This window comes from Filicampus tigris, chromosome 13 (assembly GCF_054856515.1).
Source record: "Filicampus tigris isolate MCC_2025a chromosome 13, RoL_Ftig_1.0, whole genome shotgun sequence".
Lineage (NCBI taxonomy): Eukaryota > Metazoa > Chordata > Actinopteri > Syngnathiformes > Syngnathidae > Filicampus > Filicampus tigris.
This window is the reverse complement of record NC_141229.1, coordinates 18,973,676-19,000,021: the sequence shown is the minus strand read 5'-3', so window position 1 is coordinate 19,000,021 and position 26,346 is coordinate 18,973,676. Positions and strand designations below refer to the sequence as shown.

At 40.6% G+C, this 26,346-nt stretch overlaps 2 protein-coding genes across 2 annotated transcripts; one reads left to right on the top strand and one right to left on the bottom strand.

Annotated features, from left to right (window-relative positions):
- Window positions 1-970: 970 nt before the first annotated feature.
- On the bottom strand, window positions 971-16,704 carry prorp (protein only RNase P catalytic subunit). Its single transcript, XM_086049591.1, has 10 exons — window positions 15,034-16,704; window positions 14,713-14,851; window positions 12,402-12,636; window positions 12,003-12,289; window positions 10,912-10,959; window positions 10,661-10,793; window positions 6,903-7,013; window positions 1,661-1,809; window positions 1,380-1,578; window positions 971-1,308 (listed from the first exon to the last, which is right to left on the bottom strand). The coding sequence occupies exons 1-10, from the start codon at window positions 15,521-15,523 to the stop codon at window positions 1,180-1,182; spliced, it is 1,920 nt and encodes a 639-aa protein (XP_085905717.1). The 5' UTR covers window positions 15,524-16,704; the 3' UTR covers window positions 971-1,179.
- On the top strand, window positions 15,807-26,346 carry ppp2r3c (protein phosphatase 2, regulatory subunit B'', gamma). The gene is made up of 13 exons (XM_086049592.1): window positions 15,807-16,148; window positions 16,243-16,367; window positions 16,504-16,608; window positions 17,858-17,970; window positions 18,400-18,497; window positions 20,548-20,618; window positions 21,007-21,139; window positions 22,108-22,163; window positions 23,222-23,297; window positions 23,910-24,046; window positions 24,959-25,096; window positions 25,220-25,279; window positions 25,351-26,346. The coding sequence occupies exons 1-13, from the start codon at window positions 16,082-16,084 to the stop codon at window positions 25,540-25,542; spliced, it is 1,371 nt and encodes a 456-aa protein (XP_085905718.1). The 5' UTR covers window positions 15,807-16,081; the 3' UTR covers window positions 25,543-26,346.

Below are 26,346 nucleotides of genomic sequence, written 5' to 3'. Positions count from 1 at the left end.
TTGGTGGGTGCTGGAGCATGCCCCTCACTCCCAAAAAATTGCTTGCAGTCAAATGATTTTCAATTGGCATCAAGGCTTGTACATAAATCATTGACGTTTGTATTGGAATTTGCACCTCCTTGTGGAGACGTTATAAGGGGTCTCCGTGGATTTTGTTGATAAACATTTATGTGAGAGGTCATTGAAGTCAAAGAAGTGACATGACATCTTTGTTCGACAATCCCTGTATTTCTGAACTGAGCTAAGGTTTGCTCGTGACACCTGAGTTTCTGACTGACGCCAAAGTAGGGTCTCGCACAGGGCGCCATTCAAGCAAGGATTGCCAGTGGGTGTACAGTATATAACTCAGTACTAAGCGATGCCGACATCAACCTTTTAATGGCTAATCTCTATAGATCATGTCTGTCAACACATAATTTAGAACATTTTTTGAAGGCAGAGTAAGTAGAGAAATAACCCTGGCATGAGCAAAATTCAGTCATGGTACCCCGCATTGCACTTGACTCTGCTACTAGCTAATGTTAGCATGTTAGGCTATATTCACAATGCAGGGAGTGATTCCAAATTCAGATTTTTTGTTCAATCTTATCTTTATAGCTATACACAGCAGTTTGTTTGTTTTTTTAACGTTCCCCTCCGCTGACCCACTTGGCCGTGTCTCGGGTTTACTCTCCAGAGAAAAGATAGCAATGTGACGGTCAAATTCTGCACTTGACCCCAGAAGCATGACGTGAAATAGTCGATGTTTAAAATAAAAACTGCACCTAAAGGTTTAACATAAGTTCACATCATATACTGTAAAAATATTTGTACGTCTTCCCCAGAAGCGCTTTTCCAAATGGAAGGCTCCAACTTGTGGATCAAACTTACATAAACTTCATTAGCATTTTGTACAATATAGCAGTGAGGTCTTGATGAAAATCAAACATAATTTGCTCTCCCAGGCAATAAACTTATATTGAAAAGCACAGTCTGTGAATGTTTTTATTCAAAAGTACAGACATGATGCATTTATCTTGAATCTCCCCTTTAGGGTGGCCGACAACTGGAGCTGATCCCAACCCAAACTTTGGGTAAGAGGCAGGGGACACCCTGGACTGGTTGCAAGCCAATTGCAGGGCTGTGACGAAGTTATATGATTGGATTTCTTTTCTTAATCCATTTCCAATGAGCGTGTTTTCAGGGAATTCTGGTAAGGCACAGCCATTTCTGCGGTACTTCATATGTGCTCCGGTCTTCCGTGTCGTCATAGGGGATGTGCCAGGTTCCTCCTGAGGTCTGCACAATGGTGTCATTGTTGGGAATACTCTGAACACACAAACATTTAAAATAAGTATCTTCACATTCTTTCTCGTGTCCTGGCTCCTCCTTCTCCTTACCTGGAATCGGACCCTCCTCCCTGCCGCAACGTGTCCATACACCACCAGCTGATGGCCCCTCTGCCATTTGAAGAAGAGTCGCCTGGTGGCTTCGTCAGGCAAGCACGCCTTGTGATCCCTCATCAGGTCCTTACTCACGAAGCGACAGTGGTTACCCGAATGCAACGTGGCATACAGCAAGAAGGGGTCGTCTTGAGAACTGATGCAAAGAGAAGCGTTGGATGAATCAAAACAAGTAGCTCTAAAGAGATAGCTTTTGAACAATGCGTGGCATCATTTACATGTTGTCAGTAAAAAAGCAATGAGCTTTCTGCTGGATAAGGTTCATGTTGTGTCTGTCCCAGGATCTGGAGGGCTGTAGCATGTGTTTCCTCCCCAGCACCAGAACAGTAAGGCCCTGTAGCTTGAGCTCCGACACCACTGCCAGCAACTGAAAAACATGCACACTTTGTTCGTTTGACATCTGCAATTAGCTGACGATCAATTGGCTGTGATAGCTGCCACAGATACTTGTGATGAAAATGGATCCATGAATACTGTAAATGTAAACTGAAAATGGCTTATCATGTCAGGAGCCTGGAGGGGAGAGGAGAGTTAAGGGATGCTAGTGCTGTATGCAGACGGAATCCTTGTGTAGGTCCCTGAAGTGCAGCCTTCAGGACTCCAGATGTCAGACCGACAGGCCTGTAGTTGTTCAGTCCCAATATTGCAGGTTTCGTGGGTAATGGGATAATAGTGAAGCAGTTCGAAGCAGGATGGGACTTCACACAGCTCCGAGGATTTGATCAAGATCTGCGTGAAGACTGGGGAGTGCTGGTCAGCTGTTTGAAGAGCCATCTCATGTCCTTTTCTTGAATGGTCAAGGCAGAGGAGGGGTTCTGGGGTGTGATTGAGGTCATTGGTGGTGGGGGTTGGCGGGGGAGGCTTGTGAAATTGTCCTTTTCAAATCTGCAGCAGGACATGTTGCAGTTATCAGCCAGTCGCTTATTCTTCTCATCTTAGGGGAGGATGGCCTCTTGTAGTTTGTGATTTAGTGATTGCAAGACTTTCCGCACTGATGCTGAATGGTTAGCAGTGAACTGGTTTTCAAGATTTTCTGTCAGATTCTCTTGGCGATGTTAATTTCCTTAGTCAGACATTTGCGGGCCTGTTCTTAATCTCTGCTATGGAAGGTGTCTTCCTTATCCTTCTTGATTTGTCTAAATTTGGCAGTGAACCACAGTTTGTTGCTGAATGAGTGGAATATACGGTACTGTATTTGAGCATTGTTCACACTACAGCGCTAATGGTACCCGTACATTATGTAAAGACTCTCTGTGCTTATGTGTTATGTCCTAAATTATGTTCTTGTTATAGTTACTTGTTATTGCAATACTACTTTGGCTCATACTACCGGAGACAAATTGTTGAGTCTGATTCTTTACACCAGCTCAACTAAGATGTGTCCACCCAACAGCTCTTACAACCAAATTGTATTCTTTGCATGTAGTATTCGTTTTATCAGCCAATTTTAAATCAGTTTTAGTCCAGTTTCATTTGCACTTGTTAGTTTTTATCACATTTAGTCAACTTCATCCCGTTTTTATTCAGTCAAGTTTGAGTCAACCATAAATCGAGCATTTTAATCTTTATTTTAGTCCAAGAAAACAACGGACGGGCCGACCGACAGATTGACAAACAAACGACAGATTTAACTGACAGACTGCCCAACTGATGATTACAATTCGATTCGGCTTGAAAAATGACGGACTGACAAATGACGGACGGGTACCCAGGCCGCTGACGCATGATGGACCAGCAAAATTTAGAAAAATACCCACCTCTGGAAATAGGCAGAGCTGGTCATTTTACTAAGAATTTGCGGTCCGTTTATCGCCTTCCGTCTACAGCCGGGGTTACCCTTTTTTTGTCCAGCTGGAAAAAATAGTAGCCGCCTATGGGCAGGTCCGCCTATGATTTTAGCGTTTACGACAACAAACTGCGACCAACTACTGCTAAATTTTGATCCGTCTATCCGTCCAATCCCCCTACACCTGCAAAAAAAACAAGTCGTATTCGCACTATTATGTGGTTATTTTGTGTATCTATATCATTCTGCTCAAGGGGCTTTACAAAGCCTCACATGCACTTATTTTACTTTAAACTTAAAGTAGAAGTCAACCCAAACATTTTTTTAAGAATATGTTCAATGCAAGCCCACGAGTTGAAACAAGGCATTCTGATAAATATTGCATTTGTGGAATAAGAGTTATTCCACTCGTTTTGCCATCTCTGGGGGTGGCTATTTTGTCACTTTTGTCGCCTGAAAATGACATCACAACTGCTCAGGGCTCAGGTAACGACCAAATCGCGGCTGACCTGTTTTCTGAAGCTGAGCCGTGATTGGGCAGTTGTGATGTCATTTTCAGTTGACAGAATTGACTAAATGGCCGCCCCTCCTGAGACGGCTAAAAAAGGGGTGGATTTTGCTGCTTAACTCATATTCCACAAACGCAATATTAATCAGAATGCCGTGTTTCAACTAGTGGGCCTGCATACAACATATTCTTGAAAAAAATATGTTTGGGTTGATTTCCACTTCCAAATGCCCAAAAGTCAGCCCAGTCAGTCGGCCAGTCCTCTCTCAAACGTCTCCAGTTGGTCCAAAATGCTGCTGCTCGCCTCCTAACTGGAGCTCGGAAGATGGAGCACACAACACCGATTCTGGCCTCCCTTCACTGGCTCCCAGTGCATTTTAGGGTTCAATTTAAGATTCATTAAATGGCCTCGCCCCAGCATACATCTCCGAGCTCCTCCACTCCTACGCACCTTCCCGCAGCCTCAGGTCTGCGGACCAGGCGCTGCTCGAGGTGCCGAGGACCAAGCGGAGCCTCAGAGGGGATCGAGCCTTTTCTGTCGCTGGTCCTTCCCTTTGGAATGACCTCCCATTGGTGCCCCCTCTCTGTCTATTTTTAAAACCCGTTTGAAGACACATTTCTGTTCGTTGGCTTTTGATCTGACCTGAGACATTTTCGTCTGTTTTCCGGTGTCTATTGTATATAGTGTTGTGTGTTAATTTATTGATTTCACTTGTTGTATTATGGCTATTTTTGTTGTTGTATGTAAAGTGCTCTAGCTGTTGTGAAATGCGCTATATAAATAAAATTGCATTGTATTGTAAACGTTTATACGTTTAAAATGGCTTACTTTTGACACGAAAATAGACGATCACATAAACGGGAAAAAATGGGCTTCCGACTATGCTTAGTCCAACTCTTTTTTTAAGTTTCCCGTTAGTTGTTTATCGCCTACAAAATGGGCATCCGTCATAGGCAGACCGGTCCGTCACATAGGCGGTATGTCCAACTCTGGACATAGGTGTGCGACTTGCCGTATAGCAAAACTGGCGTTTTGTTTACATGGAAACTGTTAGTGCGAGTCCTTTTTCTATGACAGTTACAGACTTCAACAATGTGGGAACACCAGTTGTTGCAGCTTAGATGAGAAACATATCAATCCTGCTTCCTGCTAATATAGCGGGGAGAAAGAGGTCAGCAACACGATCCAGTCACATGTTTAACTATTGGTACTTTCCGAACTCTGTCGCTTCAGACGTGAGGCAATGGGCAACTTAAAAGCTCTGAGGCCTATCAGTAGCTAAAGTAATAATAATAAAAGTAATAAAACAGTAATAGAGTTGATGGCGTTTTGTTGAAAGAGGTTGGACACTTATCTTATTTTCTTTTAGCTTCAAGCAGATGTAGGAGTCAACCAAACCTCAAACTTCCCCATGTATCCCCTCTACATGAAACTTGAGTTGACATGCGGCTGTTCTTATTTTGGTGTGTCAAACAAATTATAAAATGTTTCCACCCTGTGCTCTCGTACTAGTTATTGCTATTTGGTGCGTTGAATGAGTATTTTTAAGGGTGTTTCAGATGTCCTACTGCGTGAGCGGTCATTGAACGCACCTCGAGGCAACTGCCAAAACACAAGTGAGCACGGTACATGCTTTCTTTTCCATGCAGCTATCAAGCGATCGCAAGCACTTTTTTGGTTTGTTTGCAAAACCCTTAATGAAAACAAGAAAGTGTAGCACCCTTTATTAACCGAGGAGGAGGAGGACACAGGATTTGATGAAATTATATAATTTTTATCTTCTTTGTTCATGAACTAAAATCGAATGTCCATAGATTTTAGACCTGTCTTTATTTAGTGAAGGACATTTTCGTCTTGTCTTCATTCGTCCAGTTATTGGTTATTAATAGGGATTTTACTCTCGTCTAGTTTTCGTCCCGTGAAAAATGTGCCTTGCCGAAAATATTTTCGCTTAGTTTTTGTTCACGAAATTAACACTATTTGCATGGGTTGAGGTATTGTCAGACATTCCATACTACAGTGAACATTATATGGAGGGATAGACGATTAACGGTCGGGCCAATTATCGGCACTGATAATTAGCATTGGCCTTTTTTTAAAATCTGCCGGGTGATAGGAGATCATCATAAATCAGGGTAAAGCTCAGGGAATTATTTATTGACCTAAATGTTCAGTTAACTTCCTAAGAGATGCTGCTGAGCCGGGGAATTTATTTTACTTTTTTTTTTCCCTTAAAGTTACATATTGTAAGTGAAATATTAACATTCCAGTTGGAATGAAACTTTGGAAAACTTTATTTACTGTAGAAAACTTTTGCAAAGTATTTACTTGTTTAAGTTTTCATTGAACTTTGCAAGACATGCTGCTGTCAAGCCAGGAGCTCCCTGCACTTTTTGTTAGAATTTGAAAGCAAAAGGCGTCTTAACTAAGATAAAAAGAAAAAAAAAATAAAGCTCTTGCAAATCTGGAAATCTGTTTAATATACTTTTTTTAAAGGCATTGAAACAAAGTTAAGTGTTAATCTGTATTACTGAAAATTTTGACAAATATTTACCTTTTTAACTGCAAACGAATATCGGCTTCAAAAATCGGTTATCGGCCTACTTCACTACTGTATCGGTAAGAAAATTGGTCTATTTCTATTCATTAGCAAAGTAAAATGGACATTTATCTCAATGATTTAAATTAAAACTGAATGAAGGTCACTTCTGCTCATACTGTATCTTAATGTGTCCTACAACTGACTGGTGACCACTCAAGACTGTACCCTCCCCAAGTTAATTTGGGATAGGGTCCAGCTCACCCACAACCCTAATAAGAATAAGCAGTTTAGAAAACGGATGCATTGGCTATATCGCTTGCTGACAGATCTCATGACAAGATGTGGCGCTCATCTTTCTACTTACCGTCAATCTGCTAAAGATCACATATCATATGCCACTCACACAATCGAATAGACGGATGTGGGCAGGCAAAGGTGGTGTTTAAAACAGTTTGTTATAAAATGCACCTCCCACACATATCTGTTCATACAATGCCTTGTTAGTCATTGTGCGACCTGCAAAAAAAGCCCCTAGTATGAAGGCACCTCTGAAAATGGTAAACCTGTGCTTGTTTAGCAAAAATGGCTAAATTGTGTATGAAATTCTTTGTATATTTCCTTACCATCTCTGATTTCTTGCTTCTGTCCTTGTTGGTATTTGCCACATTAAGACCATCCACAACTACATCAAAGGCTGGCTTCGTCTTCACAAATGCCTTGAACCTTTCCAACTCCTGAGGAGACACATAAGTACATTGATTATGCAATAGATAAATACTGAGTGTGTGCAGACTACTGGATATGTCCATATGTCCTGATACAGGATGGATGGACGGGAATATAGACTTAAAGAAGCTGGTGAGGTAAAAGGTTTTATCAGCCCCACCAGATGAAAATACTGGTAAATATGCAGTATTCATTGATGTCAGACTGCACAGAAATAAAAGCTGTTTAAAGCAGAAGTTAACCCTAACATATATTTTTTTCAAGAATATTCCCAGCAGGCCCACTAGTTGAAACACGGCATTCTGATTAATTTTGCATTTGTGGAATATAAGTTAAGCAGCAAAATGCACTCGTTTTCAGCCATCTCTGGCGACGGCCATTTTGTCTTCTGTCGACTGAAAATGACATCACAACTGCTCACAACGACCAATCACGGCTGACCTTTTTTCTGCATCTGAGTCATGATGGCTAAAAACGAGTGCATTTGGCTGCTTGACTTATATTCCACAAACGCAAACTTAATCAGAATGCCGTGTTTCAACTAGTGGGCCTGTTGGGAACATCCATCCATCCATTATCCATACCGCTCATCCTCACAAGGGTCGCGGGCGTGCTGGACATCCCAGCTGTCTTCGGGCAGTAGGTGGGGGACACTCTGGAATCAGTTGCCAGCCAATCGCAGGGCACACAGCGACAAACGAACATCCGCACTCACAATCACACCTAGGGGCAATTTTGAGTGTCCAATCAACTTACCATGCATGTTTTTGGAAAGTGGGAGGAAACCGGAGAACCCGGAGAAAACCCACGCAGGCACGGGGAGAACATGCAAACTCCACACGGTGAGGCCGGAGCCGGGATCGAACCCCCGACCTCTGAAATGTGAGGCGGACGTGCTAACCGGTCGATACCGTGCCGCCTGCTGGGAACATATTCTTGAAAAAAAATATGTTTGGGTTGACTTCCGCTTTTTAAATTAAAAAAAAAAAAATCCGAGTTTTTTTGTGATTTGGAGTTGAGCCTGAGGTCCAGCTGGTCAAATTATGGAATTTAAATAATCACAGGCCTGTAATTTAAAACATAACACTGTACAGTGTAGGGCTGCACGATATTGGAAAAATATGCGATATGGTTGTTGAATATAGCGATATCGATATAATTGCGGACTTAACATGTATCCAAAGAAATGAAATTTTTATTATCTCATAAAAGAATAAAAACATTTTCATGCAGCAAAATAAGCAAGATCAATGGGTTCTTAGCTAATTCATTGTAATTTCCCTAGATAATGTTCAATTATTGGATGGCGATGCACATTTAACTCATTCACTGCCAGAAATTTTCCGACCCTCAATTACCCTAACATTTGAAAAAATTTGAAAAAAATATAAAAAAAATTTTTCTGCGATTGAATGGCTGGACTGTGAAGACGCGTAAATTCGTCAATGGCAGTGAATGAGTTAAGTTTGCGTCTGACTGGTCAAATTCTGGTAAAATAATTAAATTCCATAACAAGCGTATTGCATATCTTTGCGATATACATATTGCATGGGCCAATATCGCGATATGGATATTTTTTCGAAGGACACTCTGATGACAGTCTGCAAAATGAACTATACACACTGTATTTAAAACTGTAAAAGTGGAGGGGAAAAACACAAAGCCTCAGAGGAAACAACTTTTTGCTTTGATATATATACCAAAACAAAACAAGGCTACTATCATCCATTTAAAAAAAAATAAACTAACACTTTCACTCAAGCAAAGAGGAAGTCTGCGGTAACCAAAAAAAGACAGAAACACACTGCCAGAGACCAATGAAACCCTCTTGGGCACCAGCATGTCCAATTGTGTTGCAAACACTGAGGTTCAGCTTTGTGGCAAGCAGGAACATCGTGTTGTGCTCCAGCATGGGAACAGTGTGTGTGTTTTCACTTTTAGATTGCAGCGGTGTGGAAATAGACTTCTGTGAATTCCCCTGGACGTCAAGCTGTGCAGTGTGCACACTCTCACACGCAATCAAAATGTGGCCTGAAAAAATGAAAGCTTCTTGTATTGATCCGATAACACAAGCAGAACAAACATGCCTCCAAAAGCCCCGTTGTTACTATATTCATGTTGAATAACCACTGAACACACACTATAATTAATCTTCCAACTTCCAACTTGGAGCGTGTATAGCTAAGACTTTAACATATCTTATTGCTTGGGTGTAAATATATATATATATATCTCAACTAAAAAAGGAAGTAGTGAGGACAGAGGAGGGAAGACGAGAGACAGACAGTCTACTCCCAGTGCAATTATCCAGGGACTTTCCACGGTTGATATCTGAGACCAGCTTATTGTGCTGCAGTGGCTAATATGACAGCTTCCAACACTCGTTCATACACACAACCCTGAATACATTTGCACTCGCATACATCTTATGCTGTGATTTCAGCAGGGTGGTGGCCAAAAGGTGGGGATCTTGGCAGTCTGGTACATGATTGGTCATTACCTGAAAAGTGAGCAACTGTGATGTCATTTTTAGTCGACAGAAAGTGGCAAAATGGCCACCCCCTGAGAGGGCTAAAATCAGGTGGATTTTGCTGCTTAAAGCGGAAGTCAACCCAAACATATGTTTTCCAAGAATATGTTCCCAGCAGGCCCACTCGTTGAAACACGGCATTCTGATTAATTTTGAGTTTGTGGAATATAAGTTAAGCAGCAAAATGCACGAGTTTTTAGCCATCTCTGAGGCCATTTTGTCTTCTGATGACTGAAAATGACATCACAGCTGCTCACAACGACCATGCACGGCTGACCTGTTTTCTGAATCTGAGCTGTGATTGGTCGTTGTGAGCAGTTGTAATGTCATTTTCAGTCGACAGAAGACAAAATGGCCGCCCCCGGAGATGGCTAAAACGAGGCCACAAACTAAAAATTAATCAGAATGCCGTGTTTAAACTAGTGGGCCTGCTGGGAACATACCCTTGAAAAAAATGTTTGGGTTGACTTCCGCTTTAACTCATATTCCACAAACGCAATATTAATCAGAATGCCGTGTTAAGACTAGTGGAGGGCCATAGAACATATTATTGTCAAGACTTTTTGCGGGGTTGACTTCACCTTTAACTAAATAAACAAATCATTCTTTAGAATCTCAAAGAATTGCAGGGAAAAAAATGCCAGCTGTAAATTATAAAATATTTTTGACTCTCATGTCAAATATTTGCATAGCCACCAAGAATACTATACAGCATCACACTACAATCAATCAGCCATTCTTTATAAGGGAAGTGCAACTTTTATAGCTGGATCTATTGCTAATTGTATTCATAAATTACAGACTGGACTGTTGGGGTGAGTCACGGGCCAGCAAAAAAAAGCACCCTTGCAATTAAAACCATAAATTGCATCGTAAGTATGGTAATCTGAAGCAACTGCAGCTGTCTTATGGGCGACAGACGCCATCTAGCAGAAGAAAGGAGCATGAACAGTTGCTGTGTTGGGCACTCTTTTCACTTTGAAAACACAAAATACTTTTTTAAAAGACTGCAGTACCATACTTTGCAGTACCATAGTGCTGTTAAACAAAAAGATGAATAAATATGGTATAGTACTGTTTCAAAATGACATACACTACCTGTCCGTTGCAATGAATAGAACTGACCTCAGGCGTGGTCTTGTTGAAAACATCACGTCCTTGGATGATGTCAGCCATGACTCTCTTTCTCAGCTGTTGGTACTCCTCAGCAGTCAACTCAATGGATTCCAGTTCTGTTCCACAACTCTTGCACACACCCCTACACCCACACCAATATGCATCGTCACTACGGAAGTGTTTTTTTAGCTCCTCAAAATGGTACAAGAAAATTTTCTGAAGGTGTTTAGGTCAAAACGGGGAAAAAAGTGTGTGGTTACTTTGGCGAAGCGCTGCTCCAACTTCCTCTCCACTTCTGTGTTGGAATACTGAAAACAGGGAAGAGACCATGAGACCTTAGAACAGGGGTGGCCAACTCTGTTCCTCGAGGACCACTACCCTGCATGCTTTAAATGTTTCCCTCCTCCAACACACCTGATTCAAATTATCAGGATCGTCATCGGCCTTTTGCTAAGCTTGCTGATGACCAGATCATTTGAATCAGGTGTGCTGGAGAAGGGAAACATTTAAAGCAGGCAGGATAGTGGCCCTCGAGGACCAGAGTTGCCCACCCCCGTCCGTCGAGAAATCAAGTCAGAATGTGACAGAATTCCCTGTGTGTCTAATGATTTAAAAAAAAAATGAAGCTCTAAAGGAGTCTAAACTATATTTCGTGATTTCTACTTGACTTGCTTGACTATGCACTAGCTCAACAGTCGCTTTCTTCATACAGTTAATTATTCACAGTTGCTGTTAGCAAGTAAAAATCTCAGACTGAATCAGGCTTTAGAGTTAAGGTATCACATTTTTCAGTTGTTTTTTTTCATGGAATTTTATACAACCTATTACGCCATAATTGTTTCACGAGACCTGTACAGAAATTTAATTGGTATATTTTGTTAATTTTTAGGTAAAACAGTCATGTTTTGCTGCAGAAGGCAGCAAAGTAACAGGTGTTTCGGGCTGGAAATCTCAGATTAATGCACAATATGCTAAAATCACATCAATGAAAATAATGTCATGATGAATTCTCAATGATAAAGTCAAGTCAATTTTTTTCTTTGCAATATGTTATTGCGTTTGTGGAATATGAATTAAGCAGAAAAATCCACCCATTTTAATCCATCCCACAGGGCTGCCATTTTGTCCTGTGCTGCCACCTGTTACCGATTGCTGCCAAATGTCATGTGACCAAACCCCAAAACAGGTGAGCCCTGACATCCCCAAGATGTGCCCATGAACACTGTGACGTCTATTTCAGTCGACAGCATGTGGCAGTAGACTACTTTTGTCCAACTGCTTCTTAAGCACAACAATCTGTTACCTAAACTCTAATTTTCATCAACCCATCACCTTCGCAATTGTCTTGTACCTTTCAAACCATGTCTTGATGCTGCTAGCCAGACTCAGCTGCGGGTAAACTTGGTCGTTCCTCATATGTAGCAGAATTCCCAACAGCCTCTCTTGTTGCTCGCTCCGCAACGTGGTCTCTTCATCCTCTACACTCGCTCTCTCAAACAGATAGGTCCAAGTCTCCTGTTGTGGGTTCAGACCCTTTGCCAATAATTCATCATAAAGAGCCCAGGCAGTGCTTGGATCACCATTTCGCATGGCTGCAGCAATTACATTGCCGTAATTGCGCGGTGTTGGGGAAAACACCTGTCGAGATGACAATCAAATCAGATGACGTTACAGCCGCTGTCATAGCACCTTGCTGAGGATTGCTGAAAATGCACAAAAACTGCTATTAAACAACCAAAAGATTGTTCACCTTCTTCGGGTCTTGAAGGATGCTGAGAGCTTCTCGCCACCTTGCTGTGCGGCTGAAAGACTTAATAAAGAGACTATAAGCGCCGGTATCCAAAAGGGGGAAGCTCTCTCGCATAATATCGTAGACATCAAATACTTCTTTGTCATGATTGCCATTCACACAAAGTGCCAGATACTGCAATAGCATTTTATAGGAAAGCGTTCCTGTTTCTGTGGCAACAAATGACAGCAGGGACCTATGGCAAAGCAGAACGTACAAGAACGTTTGCAATTAATCATTAAAGGGACACTGGGATGAGCTTAACATTGGCACTTATATAATAGGTTTGAATGTAAAAATGACATCAGTACCAAAGTGTCACCCCCAAAAGACTCTGTAGTGATTTAAGGGATTTTTTTGTGATTAGATTTACTACAAATAAACAAATAAAACAAATAAACCACGCCCCGTCACGCAAGGAAGGCGTGCGTGGTAATATTGCTCGCTTTGACAGTTCTGTTGTCTAAAACGGTGACCGATCACCACCAAAATGCAAATGCACATTACTACTCTTGTCCACTTCAACCTGTGAAAGTATAAAAGTGTTCTGCACAATAGTTTGGATTTATTGACATAAAACGCGATCTCATCATGATCACCTCCACAAAATCAAAAATACCGTGGCGATTGCTCCTCCACTTTCACAAGCTAAAGCGGACAAGAGCATGAATGTGCACACGAACCCCGACTGGTTATATGACTGGTTATATTTCGGACAAATAGCGACGCTAAACTCGTGTCTCAGGAGGGAGAGAGACGGCGGCTTGCAGCAGCAGCAGACAGATTGGAGCCCCCCGCTTCCCTCCCCGGCTAAAGGTAGGATTGTGACGGCTAATTGCAGCAACTAGCTTCAGGCCGTTAAAACAAAAGGCGTTAGCACAACAACATTAGCTCCTTACTGCCCGCCCAGCGTGTGGAGGTGAAGATGAGCCTGTGTCTTCATGTTGCCTCGCAAGGAGTCGCGTGCGGTGTCCCTGCTTTTTGCTTGCAGCCGCCACCTTCTGCCCGAGTGAAGCGGTGTGAGAGTGACAAAAGCCCTCATCGAACAGCGAACAAAAAGTTCCAGCGAGGCTGACTAGGCTGATCCTAGTGTGGCCACATTGGAAAGTGCCATTTCGGCTGTTACCTTCCAAATTGGACGGCGCGTTGTAAGTAAAAAAACTGGGGGCATTTCTCATTCAAATAAATGTGCACGTCTACTCATTCCCACTTCAGTCTCTGTAAATATCCTGACTGGTGTTTAATGCCTCGCCTGTTCTAACCGTGATCAGCAAAGAAGCAGTTTTTTTTAAGCAAAGAAGCAGTGTGCGCCCGTTTCAGCCTAAATCTATGTAGCTCTGCTGACTCCATAATTTCCTCATTCTCATATAAATCAGCCACAGAGAGGTTAATCCTTTTGATATGTTGAAGTGGGCATTAGTAGGGATGTCCACATTCATTTTGGTGCCAATTGATCACCGTTTTGGACGTTATAAGCAATGAAAGTACAATGATTTCCAAAGGAGAGTTTGGAATCGGTTCCCCCCGTGACTCCGGCCGAACAAGGATAGAACGGTAGGGGGCGCGGCCATTGTTCTCATTACCAAGGGGTGTTATTCATGGAGACACTTATTTCCTAATTTCTCCCAAATTTATTGATAAAATAGAAAATGACAACTCTCTTCATTTTCCTGATCAAAAAATATATAAAATGAACTTGTTAGTGAAAACGTGGCCATCCCGGCCCCACCGTCTCTTTAAGTGCCAAATGACAGCAGCTCATAAAGAAGAGCTTCTATGTCACATATCAACCCTTTAAAAAGGAAATCAACCCAAATATGTTTTTTTCAAAAAGATGTTCCCAGCAGGCCGGCCCACTAGTTGAAACACTGCATTCTGATTAATATTGTGTTTGTGGAATATGAGTTAAGCAGCAAAATCCACCCCATTTTAGTCATCTCAGGGGACGACCATTTTGTCACTTCCGTCGACTGAAAATGACATGACAAATGCTCAGGGCTCATGTAATGACCAATCATGGCTCAACTTCAGAAAACAGGTGAGCTGTGATTGGTTGTTACTTGTTACCTGAGCACCGAGCAGTTGTGATGTCATTTTCAGTCAACAGAAGTGACAAAACGGCCGCCCGCAGAAATGGCTAAAAATGGGTGGATTAACTCATATTCCACAAACGCAAAATTTGTCAGAATGCCTTGTTTCAACTAGTGGGCTTGCATAGAGCATATTCTTGAAAAAATATGTTTGGGTTGACTTCCACTTTAACTCCTCTTACTTGGCAATATCCAACTCTGCCCCAGAGTTTAACAGTGTTGACAACATTCCAATGTCAAATCGTTCCGGACTTCCCAGAGACTCCTTCAGTTTCTTCCATTCCTCAACAGAAAGTGGCTGGTCAGGAGGTTGCAGTTTTCCTGTAAAATACATCAGCCTTGATAAAGTACACAACTTCTTAGAAACCATAATGTAACAGACTCATTCAAGTTAAAAAAAAAAAAAGAAAGCTTTCACCCACATATGTAGTGTTTTAATTACACTAAGTGATTAACAGCACAGCAACGCTTAAATCGAATCTTGAGAGTTGAATTTGTCCTACCTTTCCACCCCGGTGTCCTCATCGCATGCTCCTCATGATGTGTCTCTTCTGGGGAAAAACCCGCCTTCCTCTTCATCATCTCTGCTTTCTTCTTCGCCGTCCCAGCAGCGAACACGGATTTGGGGATAGATGGGTTTTGCCGGAGAATAAAGTCCCTGCTCCCTCCATCAGCCACACTGTCCCACAACTCATCTGTCCTTTGCCTAATGGTGCTATTTTTCAATTTGCTCTGCAAATTTGTCCGTCTGCTGTTGTTTGTGCTCAAGTCAGGGCCGGAGCTCCAATTCCTGGAGCACTCAATGTGTGCGGTGGAAGGCAACAGGAACGCTAAAGATCCTTGATTAATAAAAGGTAATGCAGACCTAAGGCATGGTTTAAGGCTTAATATCACACTGGACCACATGGCCAAATTCGCTCCTATACAATGGTTTGAACTGAATACTGCCCTTTTCTCCGGGTACTCCAGTTTCCTCCTACATTCCAAAAACATGCATTGTAAATTGATAGGACATTCTAAATTGCCCCTAAGTGTGATTGTGAGTGCGGATGTTTGTTTGTGTCTGTGTGCCCTGCGATTGGCTGGCAACCGATTCAGGATGTCCCCCGCCTACTGCCCGAAGACAGCTGGGTTAGGCTCCAGCACCCTCCGCGACCCTTGTGAGGATAAGCGGTATAGATAATGGATGGATGTGAAGCCTCTGCTCAAACTGGACTTATTTTCAGCTTCGGTACAACTTCAGCGGTGATCGACGTCGCGCATGTGACGTAATCAACATTCGACAGGACTGATCACACCGGAACTTTGTCGGCTTCCGAATAATTTCAAAACAAGAAATTCCCCATTCCCGTTTCCTTACTAATTGTTGAAAATACATGTTTATTTTGAAAACTGTAACAAAATGTAACCGGAAGAACCCTTAAAAGCAATCCGTCTACTGATGTTATCGCACAAGTTTCTGAATACGAGGTCCATTTACTCCAATTCTTTTCAACAACTGGGATGTTAAAAACAATCTGGATGTAGTTTTTCAATCATTTGGGAGTAAACATGGCAAAGGAAAATCGGACTGATTGGTCGGATGTTTTAAAAAGGAGGCTAGCAAACTCAAAAAGCGGTAAGTGATAATGTTAGCCGCCTTGGGCTAGTTGACGTTTCACATTTGTGAACCATAAGTTTCATTTTCCTCAATTCTTTTTGTTGCTGTCCAGATGAAAGAAGCCTAGAGGAAAAGAAATCTGAAGAGATGGAGTTGTTTAGCAAATACTATTCTGAATGGAAGGGCGGAAGGGACAAAATCAAATCCTACAAGAACATTCCTCGATTCTACTTTAGGGTATTGACTCGCTTTGCTTCGTTGACGTCCATCTAATATTGAAAAATTCTTAGTACTAGGCAGCAAACTTAAATTCTATGCAAAATGCACGTTAAAGGTGCGCTATTTAAAAAAAGAATTTGGTGTTAATTGACAGCTACCGGCGGAGGATGAAGTTTTACTCCAGAAACTGAGAGAAGAATCCAGAGCGGTCTTCCTGCAGAGGAAGAGCAGAGAACTGTTGGACCATGAGGAACTCGAGGTAGCACACACTGACTCACATTGCTACTCAAAGCATTTCAAAGGCCTAATATGTACCAAGCTTAAAAGTCCTAGTGTGAAGTAACTTCAGAAAATGCCAAATGTAATCTAAATAAAGTAATTAAACATTATACAAAAAATAAAGCATAAAAAATCATTTCTATTTCGTATATTTGAAAAAAAAAAAAATCTGTTTATCCTAAGTGTGAGGCTGGAGAGCTCGAAACCGGAAGTGCGACGTCATTAGATGAACGACTATTACAGCGCTCAATGGGGAAAGTGTACAAAGCCACTTAGAAACGGACTCAGAAAGTGATATTTCAAACTTATCTGAGGGTATTCAGGTGTTTGAAGAGCTGGAGGAAGAGGAGGTTGTTGGCATAATGTATGTTGGACCGTATATGTATGAGCCAGATGCTCAGGAGGATGAGAATGTTGTCAGATCACCGGACATGGATTGAAGTCGAGACCCACTGACATTGCCAGAATAGTAAGATAAATAGGCTACGATTATTAGCCTGGCATTATTGTTTGAAATTCGATGCTGTGCTGTAAATTACGTGCTGTTCCATATAGTCTCCTCGCACTGAGAGCCACACGTCAAAGACTTTTCTGTTACCGGTCCTTCCCTCTGGAATGTCCTTCCTTTAATTGGTAGCCAAGCCCCCTCACTGTCCGTTTTTAAAACTAGTTTGAAGACACATTTCAAACTAGTTTGAAGACACATTTCTATTCTTTGGCTTTTGACCGGACATGAGACTGGCACTTCTCGACTATTTTCTGGTGTCTACTGTATATAATAGTTCTAATTCACTTACCGACGTATAACGTCGGATTGGTGTATCTAGGCCTTAAAACTAACCAACAGTCTTTTTTCTTCATTTCGTAGTGTTTCCCTTTGTTGCACTGCTTCAAGTGCATGTGGAGGATATTTTTTCACTACAGTCATGCTCAAACAATAGAGTATATAATTTTTTAAAATATTACTGTTAACCATGCATTTCCTTAAAGCTGCACTCTGCAGGATTTTGAGTTTCTAATCACTACTGCCACCTGCGGACGAAAAATGAAATTGCACACTCCTTTCTCTGTGTGCGCGATACACGTTCTGAATGATATTATCATCACTTCTTACCTTTGGAGTAGAAAGAAAGCCATTTGTGGGTCGCTTTTCAAGCCCAAGTCCGATCTCAGTATTCTCCAATACTCTTCTTTTTCATTCTTCTATTCATCCACTTACCTCTCTGTAGAATTTGTGGTTTCTGCTGGAAAAGCTCCAGGTGCCTCCAGTGAATAGTGATGAGGCCATGATCAGCTACGAAGCCTACCTGCAAGTGGGCGACATGGCTGGGCCCAAGTGCAGGTAAGTTCAAATAAACAGTAATTCAGGAGCAGCCGACCCATGAATTAAGCAAGGACTTGTGTCAATTCATTATTCATTTATCTGAGCAGACGTTAATTAAAAAAACAACTCTTAACTCTGTTATGAAGCAGTTCCTAATTGTGTATAGAGACAGTGTTTGATACAGCGCTTGCATTTGGTTGTATTGAATTGTGTTGGTGAGTGCAACGATTATCGAACATTTATTGAGCCAAGTCACACGTTTTACACGAAATCAAATTTGAAGAATCAATTTCCCTCTAACTACTGTTGTACGTCACAGGTGTATTATATTCACACTATTTACCTATTTATCTATACTGATGTTTAGCTAGAAATAACATTTTGCCCATAAGCAATACACTAATTAATTGCACTGAGAATGAATAATCCCCCCCTTTTTTTTGTCAGCAAATTCTTCACAGCCAGAGTGTATGCCAAGCTGCTCCACAGCGACCCCTATGGCAGGATCTCTATCATGCAGTTCTTCAATTATGTCATGAGGAAAGGTATGACTTTCTACGTGTCATCATGTCTTCAATGTTTTTCAATTAAGCAAAAATGATTTTCTTTGATTTTAGATTTTTTAAAAATAATTTTTTAAAATTAATTCTCATAAGCATGACCAATTTTTCTACAATTTTGTTTATTTCTTATAAGAACCTTTCTTGAAAACAGCCAACTTTAACTCAAATGGCATTTAGTTACACCTGGTACAACTGTTGTCACAAACACTGAAATTTGGATTGTTGATACTACCCCTGCATAAAGTACATCAATACCGGTACTGAAATGATGCCATGGCAAAAAGTTAAAACATCAGTAAAAAACTGGAATAATAGCTCACACCAAAACTCAAATCTTTTTTTTTTTGTCTTAATTCAAACAATTATTATAAAGATACTAATTAGAATACTTTGGTAAAATAAAATATTTGTTTCAAACATTTTTAATACTTTTAAACAACTGAAGAATATATATTTTTTAATTAAACATTACTGATAATTATATATATAATCCAGTACTGTACAAAAGTCTTAAAGCCCCGAAATATTTGTTGTTTATTATTTAAGTCTTTGGGCAGTATAAAATCTCATTGAATATCGTCGCTGTCCTGTGAAAAACACTTATCTCCAATTTTGGAAACTTTTTAAAATGTTCACTTTAATGCTATGTCTGTAACGCGGAAACATGATTCATCTAAAAATAAGAAAATGAAAAAAAAAATGGAGATAAGTGTTTTTCACATGACAGCGACGATATTTAACATTTGACATCTCAACCAGGAGACTGGAGGATGAAGGCCTAGTGATTTGATTAGGGATTGTAACATAAGTGACCAGATGGAACACTGATTGCAATTAAGTAAAATAACAAAGTGATTCCACTCCCATCATTTTTCTTGTTGTATGTCAGCTTTTATAGATTGATAGAAAGTCCACATTATTTAGATATTTGTAGTTGCCCTCTAATGCAATGAAGGATTTTTTTCTGTCTGAATTTGAAATGACCTACTGTGGGTCTTTGAATCCACCTCGTGTGTCCTCATTCATAATAAGCCACTTGTACATCTCTTCTGCGCGAGAATCGAGCTGAAGAAAAAGAGGCTAACAACCGGCAAGCGGTTTTGAATTACATTACATAGGTTTAGGCCTAACTGTATGCCTTAAAGCTTGCAGACATTGTTTAAAAGGCTGTAAGCCTCAAGTGACAAAACAACAGGTGTACACACAAGATGCTTGAACGTCGGTGTTAAAAAAAAACAAAAAACACTATTACAAAGCATTGTAAACCTCCTTTCATTCTCCACAATTTCCTGACAGAAAAAGATCCAGACAGACGAAAAAGATGGATTAAAATTGTACATTTCTTGAACACATTATTCACAAAATAAATACATTTCTGTCGTTTAAGCCTGCAATTACTTGATAGTTCGAGACCCAACTAGTGATAGACATATTGTGTTTTACAACAGTACCTAACAGTAGTTGTAATTCTGCATGTACCAACTGGATGAAATAGATAAGCGCACAGTGTCCGTTGCCAAAAAGCACAGAGCGGGTCGCGCTATGCTTCATTCAATGGAGGCAATCCAGGAAGCCAACTCTAAATGTGCCCACACTGTCCTTTATAAAAGGCAAATAGTGCTTGTTAACTAACTAATATCAATTCACCTTTATTTAAATTAGATAGCGGTGGACGTGGCAAAGTACACATCCAGACTCTGATATTTATTTATACAGCAAGGATTTAATTTGGCTTGCGTCACAGACAGTACTTCTGTCTTCTGTGCGACATACCTGCATACTAGCCCCGTGACACAGAGTACTTTCGTGCCCCCCCCCCCCCCCCAAGTGCCGGTAAATGGAAATAAAGGTATCACATTATTTTCACCGCCTGAAATTCATGATACGGCACTGCAACCGGCACATGGTTCTACATTACTTGGTAGTTGTGTTTAATTGGTGTCCAATATGAAGGGGGGCTTGGAAAAAAAAACTCCCTGTTAAGATTCACTAAATTCCCAAAAGTTTGAAAACCCGTGTTCTATGTGTCCAGTGTGGCTGCATCAGACCCGGATTGGCCTCAGTCTCTATGATGTGGCGGGACAGGGCTACCTCAGAGAGTCTGTAAGTATTTCCACTTTAATTCTTAGTGATTGAGCAGTCTGTTACCGTTCAAATTTAATAATAATAATAATAATAATAATAATAATAATAACAATAACAATAAGCAGCAGCAGCAGCACAGTGGGTTAGTTGAAATCTCAGCTTCAGCCTCCCTGTTTGGAGTTTGCATATTCTTCCTGTGTTTCAGTGGATTTTCTCTGGGCACTCTGATTTCCTTCCACATTCCAAAAACACGTACATTAGGTTAATTGAAAACTCTAGATTGTCCACGGATGTGAATGTGAGGCTCGAGCTTACCTACGAACCTAATGAGGATAAGCCACAAAGAATTGAATGAATGAATGGATGATAATGATAATATAAATAGACTGATTTTTATTCTTTGTAGGATCTGGAGAACTATATCTTGGAGTTGATCCCAACGCTACCACAGCTGGATGGACTGGAGAAGTCTTTTTACTCTTTTTATGTCTGTACTGCTGTCCACAAGTTTTTCTTTTTCCTTGACCCGCTTCGTACTGGTGAGACATTATTTTGGGCTGAAATATGTGTCATTAGAATTTGTTGAATTTGGATTGGTTTCAATCGCTACACTTCAATAATTGTTGACTTTAGGTGCATCTTAATGTTTGTGCCGCTGAAAGTCTAGTTTACCATGTTTGGAAACTTGGCACATCGGGCTATACCTCGCTGGGCGTTCCGGTGGACGGAGGTCATTTCCCATTTCATCAATCCGGTGCACCTGACAATCTGTTGGCAGAAAATACATTAGACTTGAGATCAGATGAAACCAGGTCTAAATTGTGGCGCAGGTGGTGTAATGCGTTTTAGTGGATTTGATCCAGACGCAGGCAGAAGGATTCTGCGAACTGGTATGTGTGTGAATGTGGTTGGGAGTGGGGGAGCTGCGCCGTGGTCAGAGGTTCGGTGGTTGTCACGAACACATGATCAGGGGTTGAAAGCGGTCTCCAAGTGCCCACTTCACACGGCGACCAACTGTACATACAAGTGGAGCTCCTCTTTCAGTTCCTTCTAAATGAATTTTGCGCGTGGCAATCTCCTGCATGGACTCCAGCGTGTCCGTTGTGCTTCCGCCATGTAGACCGTGCGCATCTCCTGCGCTGAATTTCAGGGGAATGAGGAGAGCCGCTTTAATTGGTTGGTAATCAAATCGGCGGTGTTCACTCCCACAATGGCGCAAGCACTTATTTCCAATGCCTGTCTATCAAAATACGAAAAGAAAGACAACTCCACCCATGAGCACAGTTAGACTGCACTTTATGCTTGTCTTGCACTAGGCATGAAAATTGGACACTTTATAATATTGTCACATTCACTTCTCACAATTGACTACTAGGACTAAAGAATCACAGGTATGTTGGTTTTAGGAGCTAACCTTTCAAACCAACAATTGTAGTCGGTGAAGAAAAACTGTGTCTTAAATATCTCCTTTTTTATACTCAAGGTACCGTTTATTTTTATTTTTCAGGAAAGATTAAGATCCAGGACATCTTGGCCTGCAGTTTTCTGGATGATTTATTAGAGGTAAATTGGATTTTTTTTAAATCCAACTTTGTTGACAAATGTGTTTAAAAAAAAAATACCATTAAAGTGCATCTTCTTTAGTACCCATGCTTGTTCTGTTCTTCTAACCTGTCTTTAATTTCACTGTTAATTTTGAATTTGCAAGAAAAAGTATATGATATATATATACTTTAGAATTACCTGAGTTTCTGCATGAATTGGTCTTGAAGGATCTAAATGAATGGCTTTATATTAGCCAACAGGTTAACTAAAAACCAATATGGCAATTACACATTCATGGACATCGCATAATCAGTGAAAAGTGTTAGTCAGTGTGCCCTGATCTGACCATGGGACCAGCTGGAGAGGATCAGCCCCATAGGCAGGGCCAGTCAGGGAGGAGACCAGCCCACATTATGTTTAGTTTTTGAAGACACTATAAATGTGAGGGCTGCATGTTAGACCGCGCCCCTTTTCTGCCCTTGTCCGTCTCGGTTGAAAGCATTCGCGAGGATGGAAAAGCCGCCCAGATCCGATCATTGTATGATTCCTGAATTTCAGAGATGGAAAAGAAAACAGACGGGCAAATTCAATCGGCTTGTGTGAGTCTTTATTTACATTGGATACCTTCTTGGAACATAAAATGGACACGCATTGAATAAGTAGTTGTTTTGTAAATTGCTAATTGGGCTTACGCCCTAGAGACCTGCAAAAATATTCCTACACCCTGTTTAGACTAGTGAAGGTGCATAGTACATATATATATTTTTGTAAAGAATATTTCGGGGTTGACTTCCTCTTTAACTCCGATTACCTCTTGGAAAAGTCATTAGCGTTGGGGGTTAACATACATTTTCCACTTTGCACTAATAATGTTCATATGTTTTTTTCATAAAAACATAGAAATGTGTAATTGTTTGTCTGCTATTGCGTTAAAGTAAACTGTCTGTAGTTGTGACTTAGATGAAGATCATATCACATGTAGAAATCCAGGTAATTCTTACTACTTTTTCTTGCAACTGTATGTATATTCCTCTCATTAATTCCGGCTGCACCTGCCTGTCCTTTTGTCTTTCCAGTTAAGAGATGAGGAGTTGTCCAAAGAGAGTCAAGAGTCCAACTGGTTCTCGGCACCTTCAGCTCTCAGAGTCTACGGTGAGCGAACATCTGCGTGTTGATTATCCCTCAAATTATTTATGTCCAGTGTTTGAATTTTGTGTGGACATACAGTATGTATTCATTACATTGTATTCAGTGGCCTTAAAGGGGAAGTCAACGCAAACATACTTTTTTCAAGAATATGGTCGATGCTAGCCCACTAGTTGAAATAGGGCACTCCGATAAATATTGCGTTTGTGGAATAAGTGTTAATCCACACATTTTTAGCTATCTCTGGGGGCGGCCATTTTGTCTTCTGTTGACTGAAAATGATATCACATTTGCTCACAATGACCAATCACGGCTCAGATTCAGACAACAGGTCAGCCGTGATTGGTCATTGTGAGCAGCTGTGATGCCCCCAGAGATGGCTAAAAACGAGTGCATTTTGCTGCTTAATTTATAGTCCACAAACGCAAAATTAATCAGAATGCCGTGTTTCAACTAGTGGGCCTGCTGGGAACATATTCTTGAAAAAGAAAAAGTTTGGGCTGACTTCCACTTTAAGAAACAAGGTCATTGGGATGTTATGGTGTTTAAAGCGCTTAGTACACATGCTGGCTTTTGTGCTGACATTTCTTAGCTGTAATTTGTGTATTTGTGTGACAGGGCAGTACCTGAACCTGGATAAGGACCACAACGGCATGTTAAGCAAGGAGGAGCTGTCACGCTATGGCACAGCCACCCTCACCTCAGTCTTCCTTGAACAAGTGTTTCAGGAGTGCCTCACTTACGACGGAGAAATGGTACATTTCTTGGACTGTTTGCTGCCATTAACTCACATCCAACCTCCTCTTTCAGGAAGTATTCTATTTCATAATATACGCAATGAGTTGCATTGCTACAGGCGTCAATAATGTGGTTCCCCCAAGGACCACATGAGTAACCCATGAAAAGAATATATACAGTATAATATTTACAATTATATTTTAGGAATGCAGTAGAAGCATTTGAAAATTCAAACACTGGCAGAGATTTATACAAATAAAATGATATTGAATATATTTATCTGGTTTCTAATTATTGTGTAAAACATGATGAGTATCTTCACATAAATGAATATTATTATGTATTGATAATAACATATAAAGGTAGTGTGATTTATTATTATTTTTTTTTTCAGAAATTTATATCAAACTGGTAGCCCTTCGCAAATATCAGTACCTAAGAACTAGCTTTTAGTTTTGAAAAGGTTGGTGACCCCTGTGTTACCATGATCAAAAGTTGTGAAGGGAACCAAAGTAAATAATCCAGACCCGATCACTTTTGGGCTGTAATCCATTCGGGTAATAAACATAGTGGTACAAATATTATAGAGAAGATCACAAAAAAGTTTAGATCAGTAAATGAATGATCTTGGATTGCCGTTGCCACAACAAACCTGTACTATGCGCCCACGTTTTCTATTCTTACTAACACGGTACTCTGACTTTTTTACAAGTACAAATGAACCATCCAAATCATTTTTAATTATTTGCTTGACTTCATATTGCAGTTAAAGCCTCCTCATTAACATAATCTTAATTTGTGGTTTCTTTAGCAGGTCTCTTTGCATGCACATTTCTTCATTCAATGCGATAAAGTTGAATTCTGTATGACAATGTATTTAGAATTGTTCTCATTACCTGGTTATTGTTTTAACTTTTTTCTTTCACCAGGATTACAAGACTTATTTAGACTTTGTGTTGGCCTTGGAAAACAAAAAGGAGCCAGCAGCACTGCAGTATATTTTTAAACTTTTAGACATGGACAATCGAGGATACCTCAATGCATTCTCCCTCAACTATTTCTTCAGGGTAAAAATCAAATGCAATCAAATAACGTTTATGTATTAAGATGCCTATTTATCATAAAATGTGTATATGTCATATGATAAATACGCTTTTGGGATGGTAATTTTGTGTTTGCTTTGTTGCTAGGCCATCCAGGATCAGATGAAAGTGCACTGTCAAGCGCCTGTCTCTTTCCAGGATGTCAAGGTAAAGTCTCACACACACAAGCTATACACTTTGCTCATGTCAAGGAATTTCTAACAGCACCTTCTGTCCAGGATGAGATCTTTGACATGGTGAAGCCTAAAGACCCGTATAAGATCACACTCCAGGACTTGGTGAACAGTTGCCAAGGTGACACGGTCACCAGTATCTTGATTGACCTCAATTGCTTCTGGACATATGAGAACAGAGAGGTGCCTGTTGCCAATGACAGCGGCACCAACACAGCCAATAATGATGACTCCTAAACAAGATGAGCAGTGGTCCCCAACCTTTTTAATGCCACGGGACGTTTTTCGCAGGGGTGAGGCTATAAAAAACATTTGCGGTGTTGCATAGTTTTTTTTTGTTGACAATTTTTGACAATTGACAGTTTTAAAGCATATGGACTGAAAATGAGGGTAACTAGAATACTTAAACATTTGAGTAATATGAACTAAATTTTTAAAACAGAATGATAAAGATGAGGAAACTATATATATTTTTTACTCAACAGTACAATGAACTACTTAAAAATTGCCCCCTCTGGAATAATGAATTCGCCATAAAATGTTTTGTAAACAACATTTAGTCCACGCTGCTTTGGATACCGCCGCACAAGCGATGGTGAGAAACCTCTCTTGTCAACATAGCTTAGCTGCACATTTTGTCATAGTTTACTAAGTTATTACATTGTTTATGTCTACAACTTGCAAACCAAAGTAGAGAAGGAAAAAATGGACTGGCAACTGTCCGCCGCGTTTGATCCAGTAAATATGCTAATGGATCACAGCTGGTCACTATGTCACAGTCCTCAATCATATAATCACCCAGCCCTACGTAAATTGCCCTTTGGAAGGTAATTGAGGAGTTAATTGTGGGGGGCTGACATATATTTAAACAAAGTGTTTTTATGAAGGCTGGGGACCACTGTGTTCGATGTTTGCACTCCTCAACACACTATGGCTTTGATGAAGATGTGTTTAGATTTTGATCTACCGGTATATTCATCATTTTCACTGTATAAAAGTACACGCACTTTCTGAATTTACCTGAATAAATGTCCCTCCTGA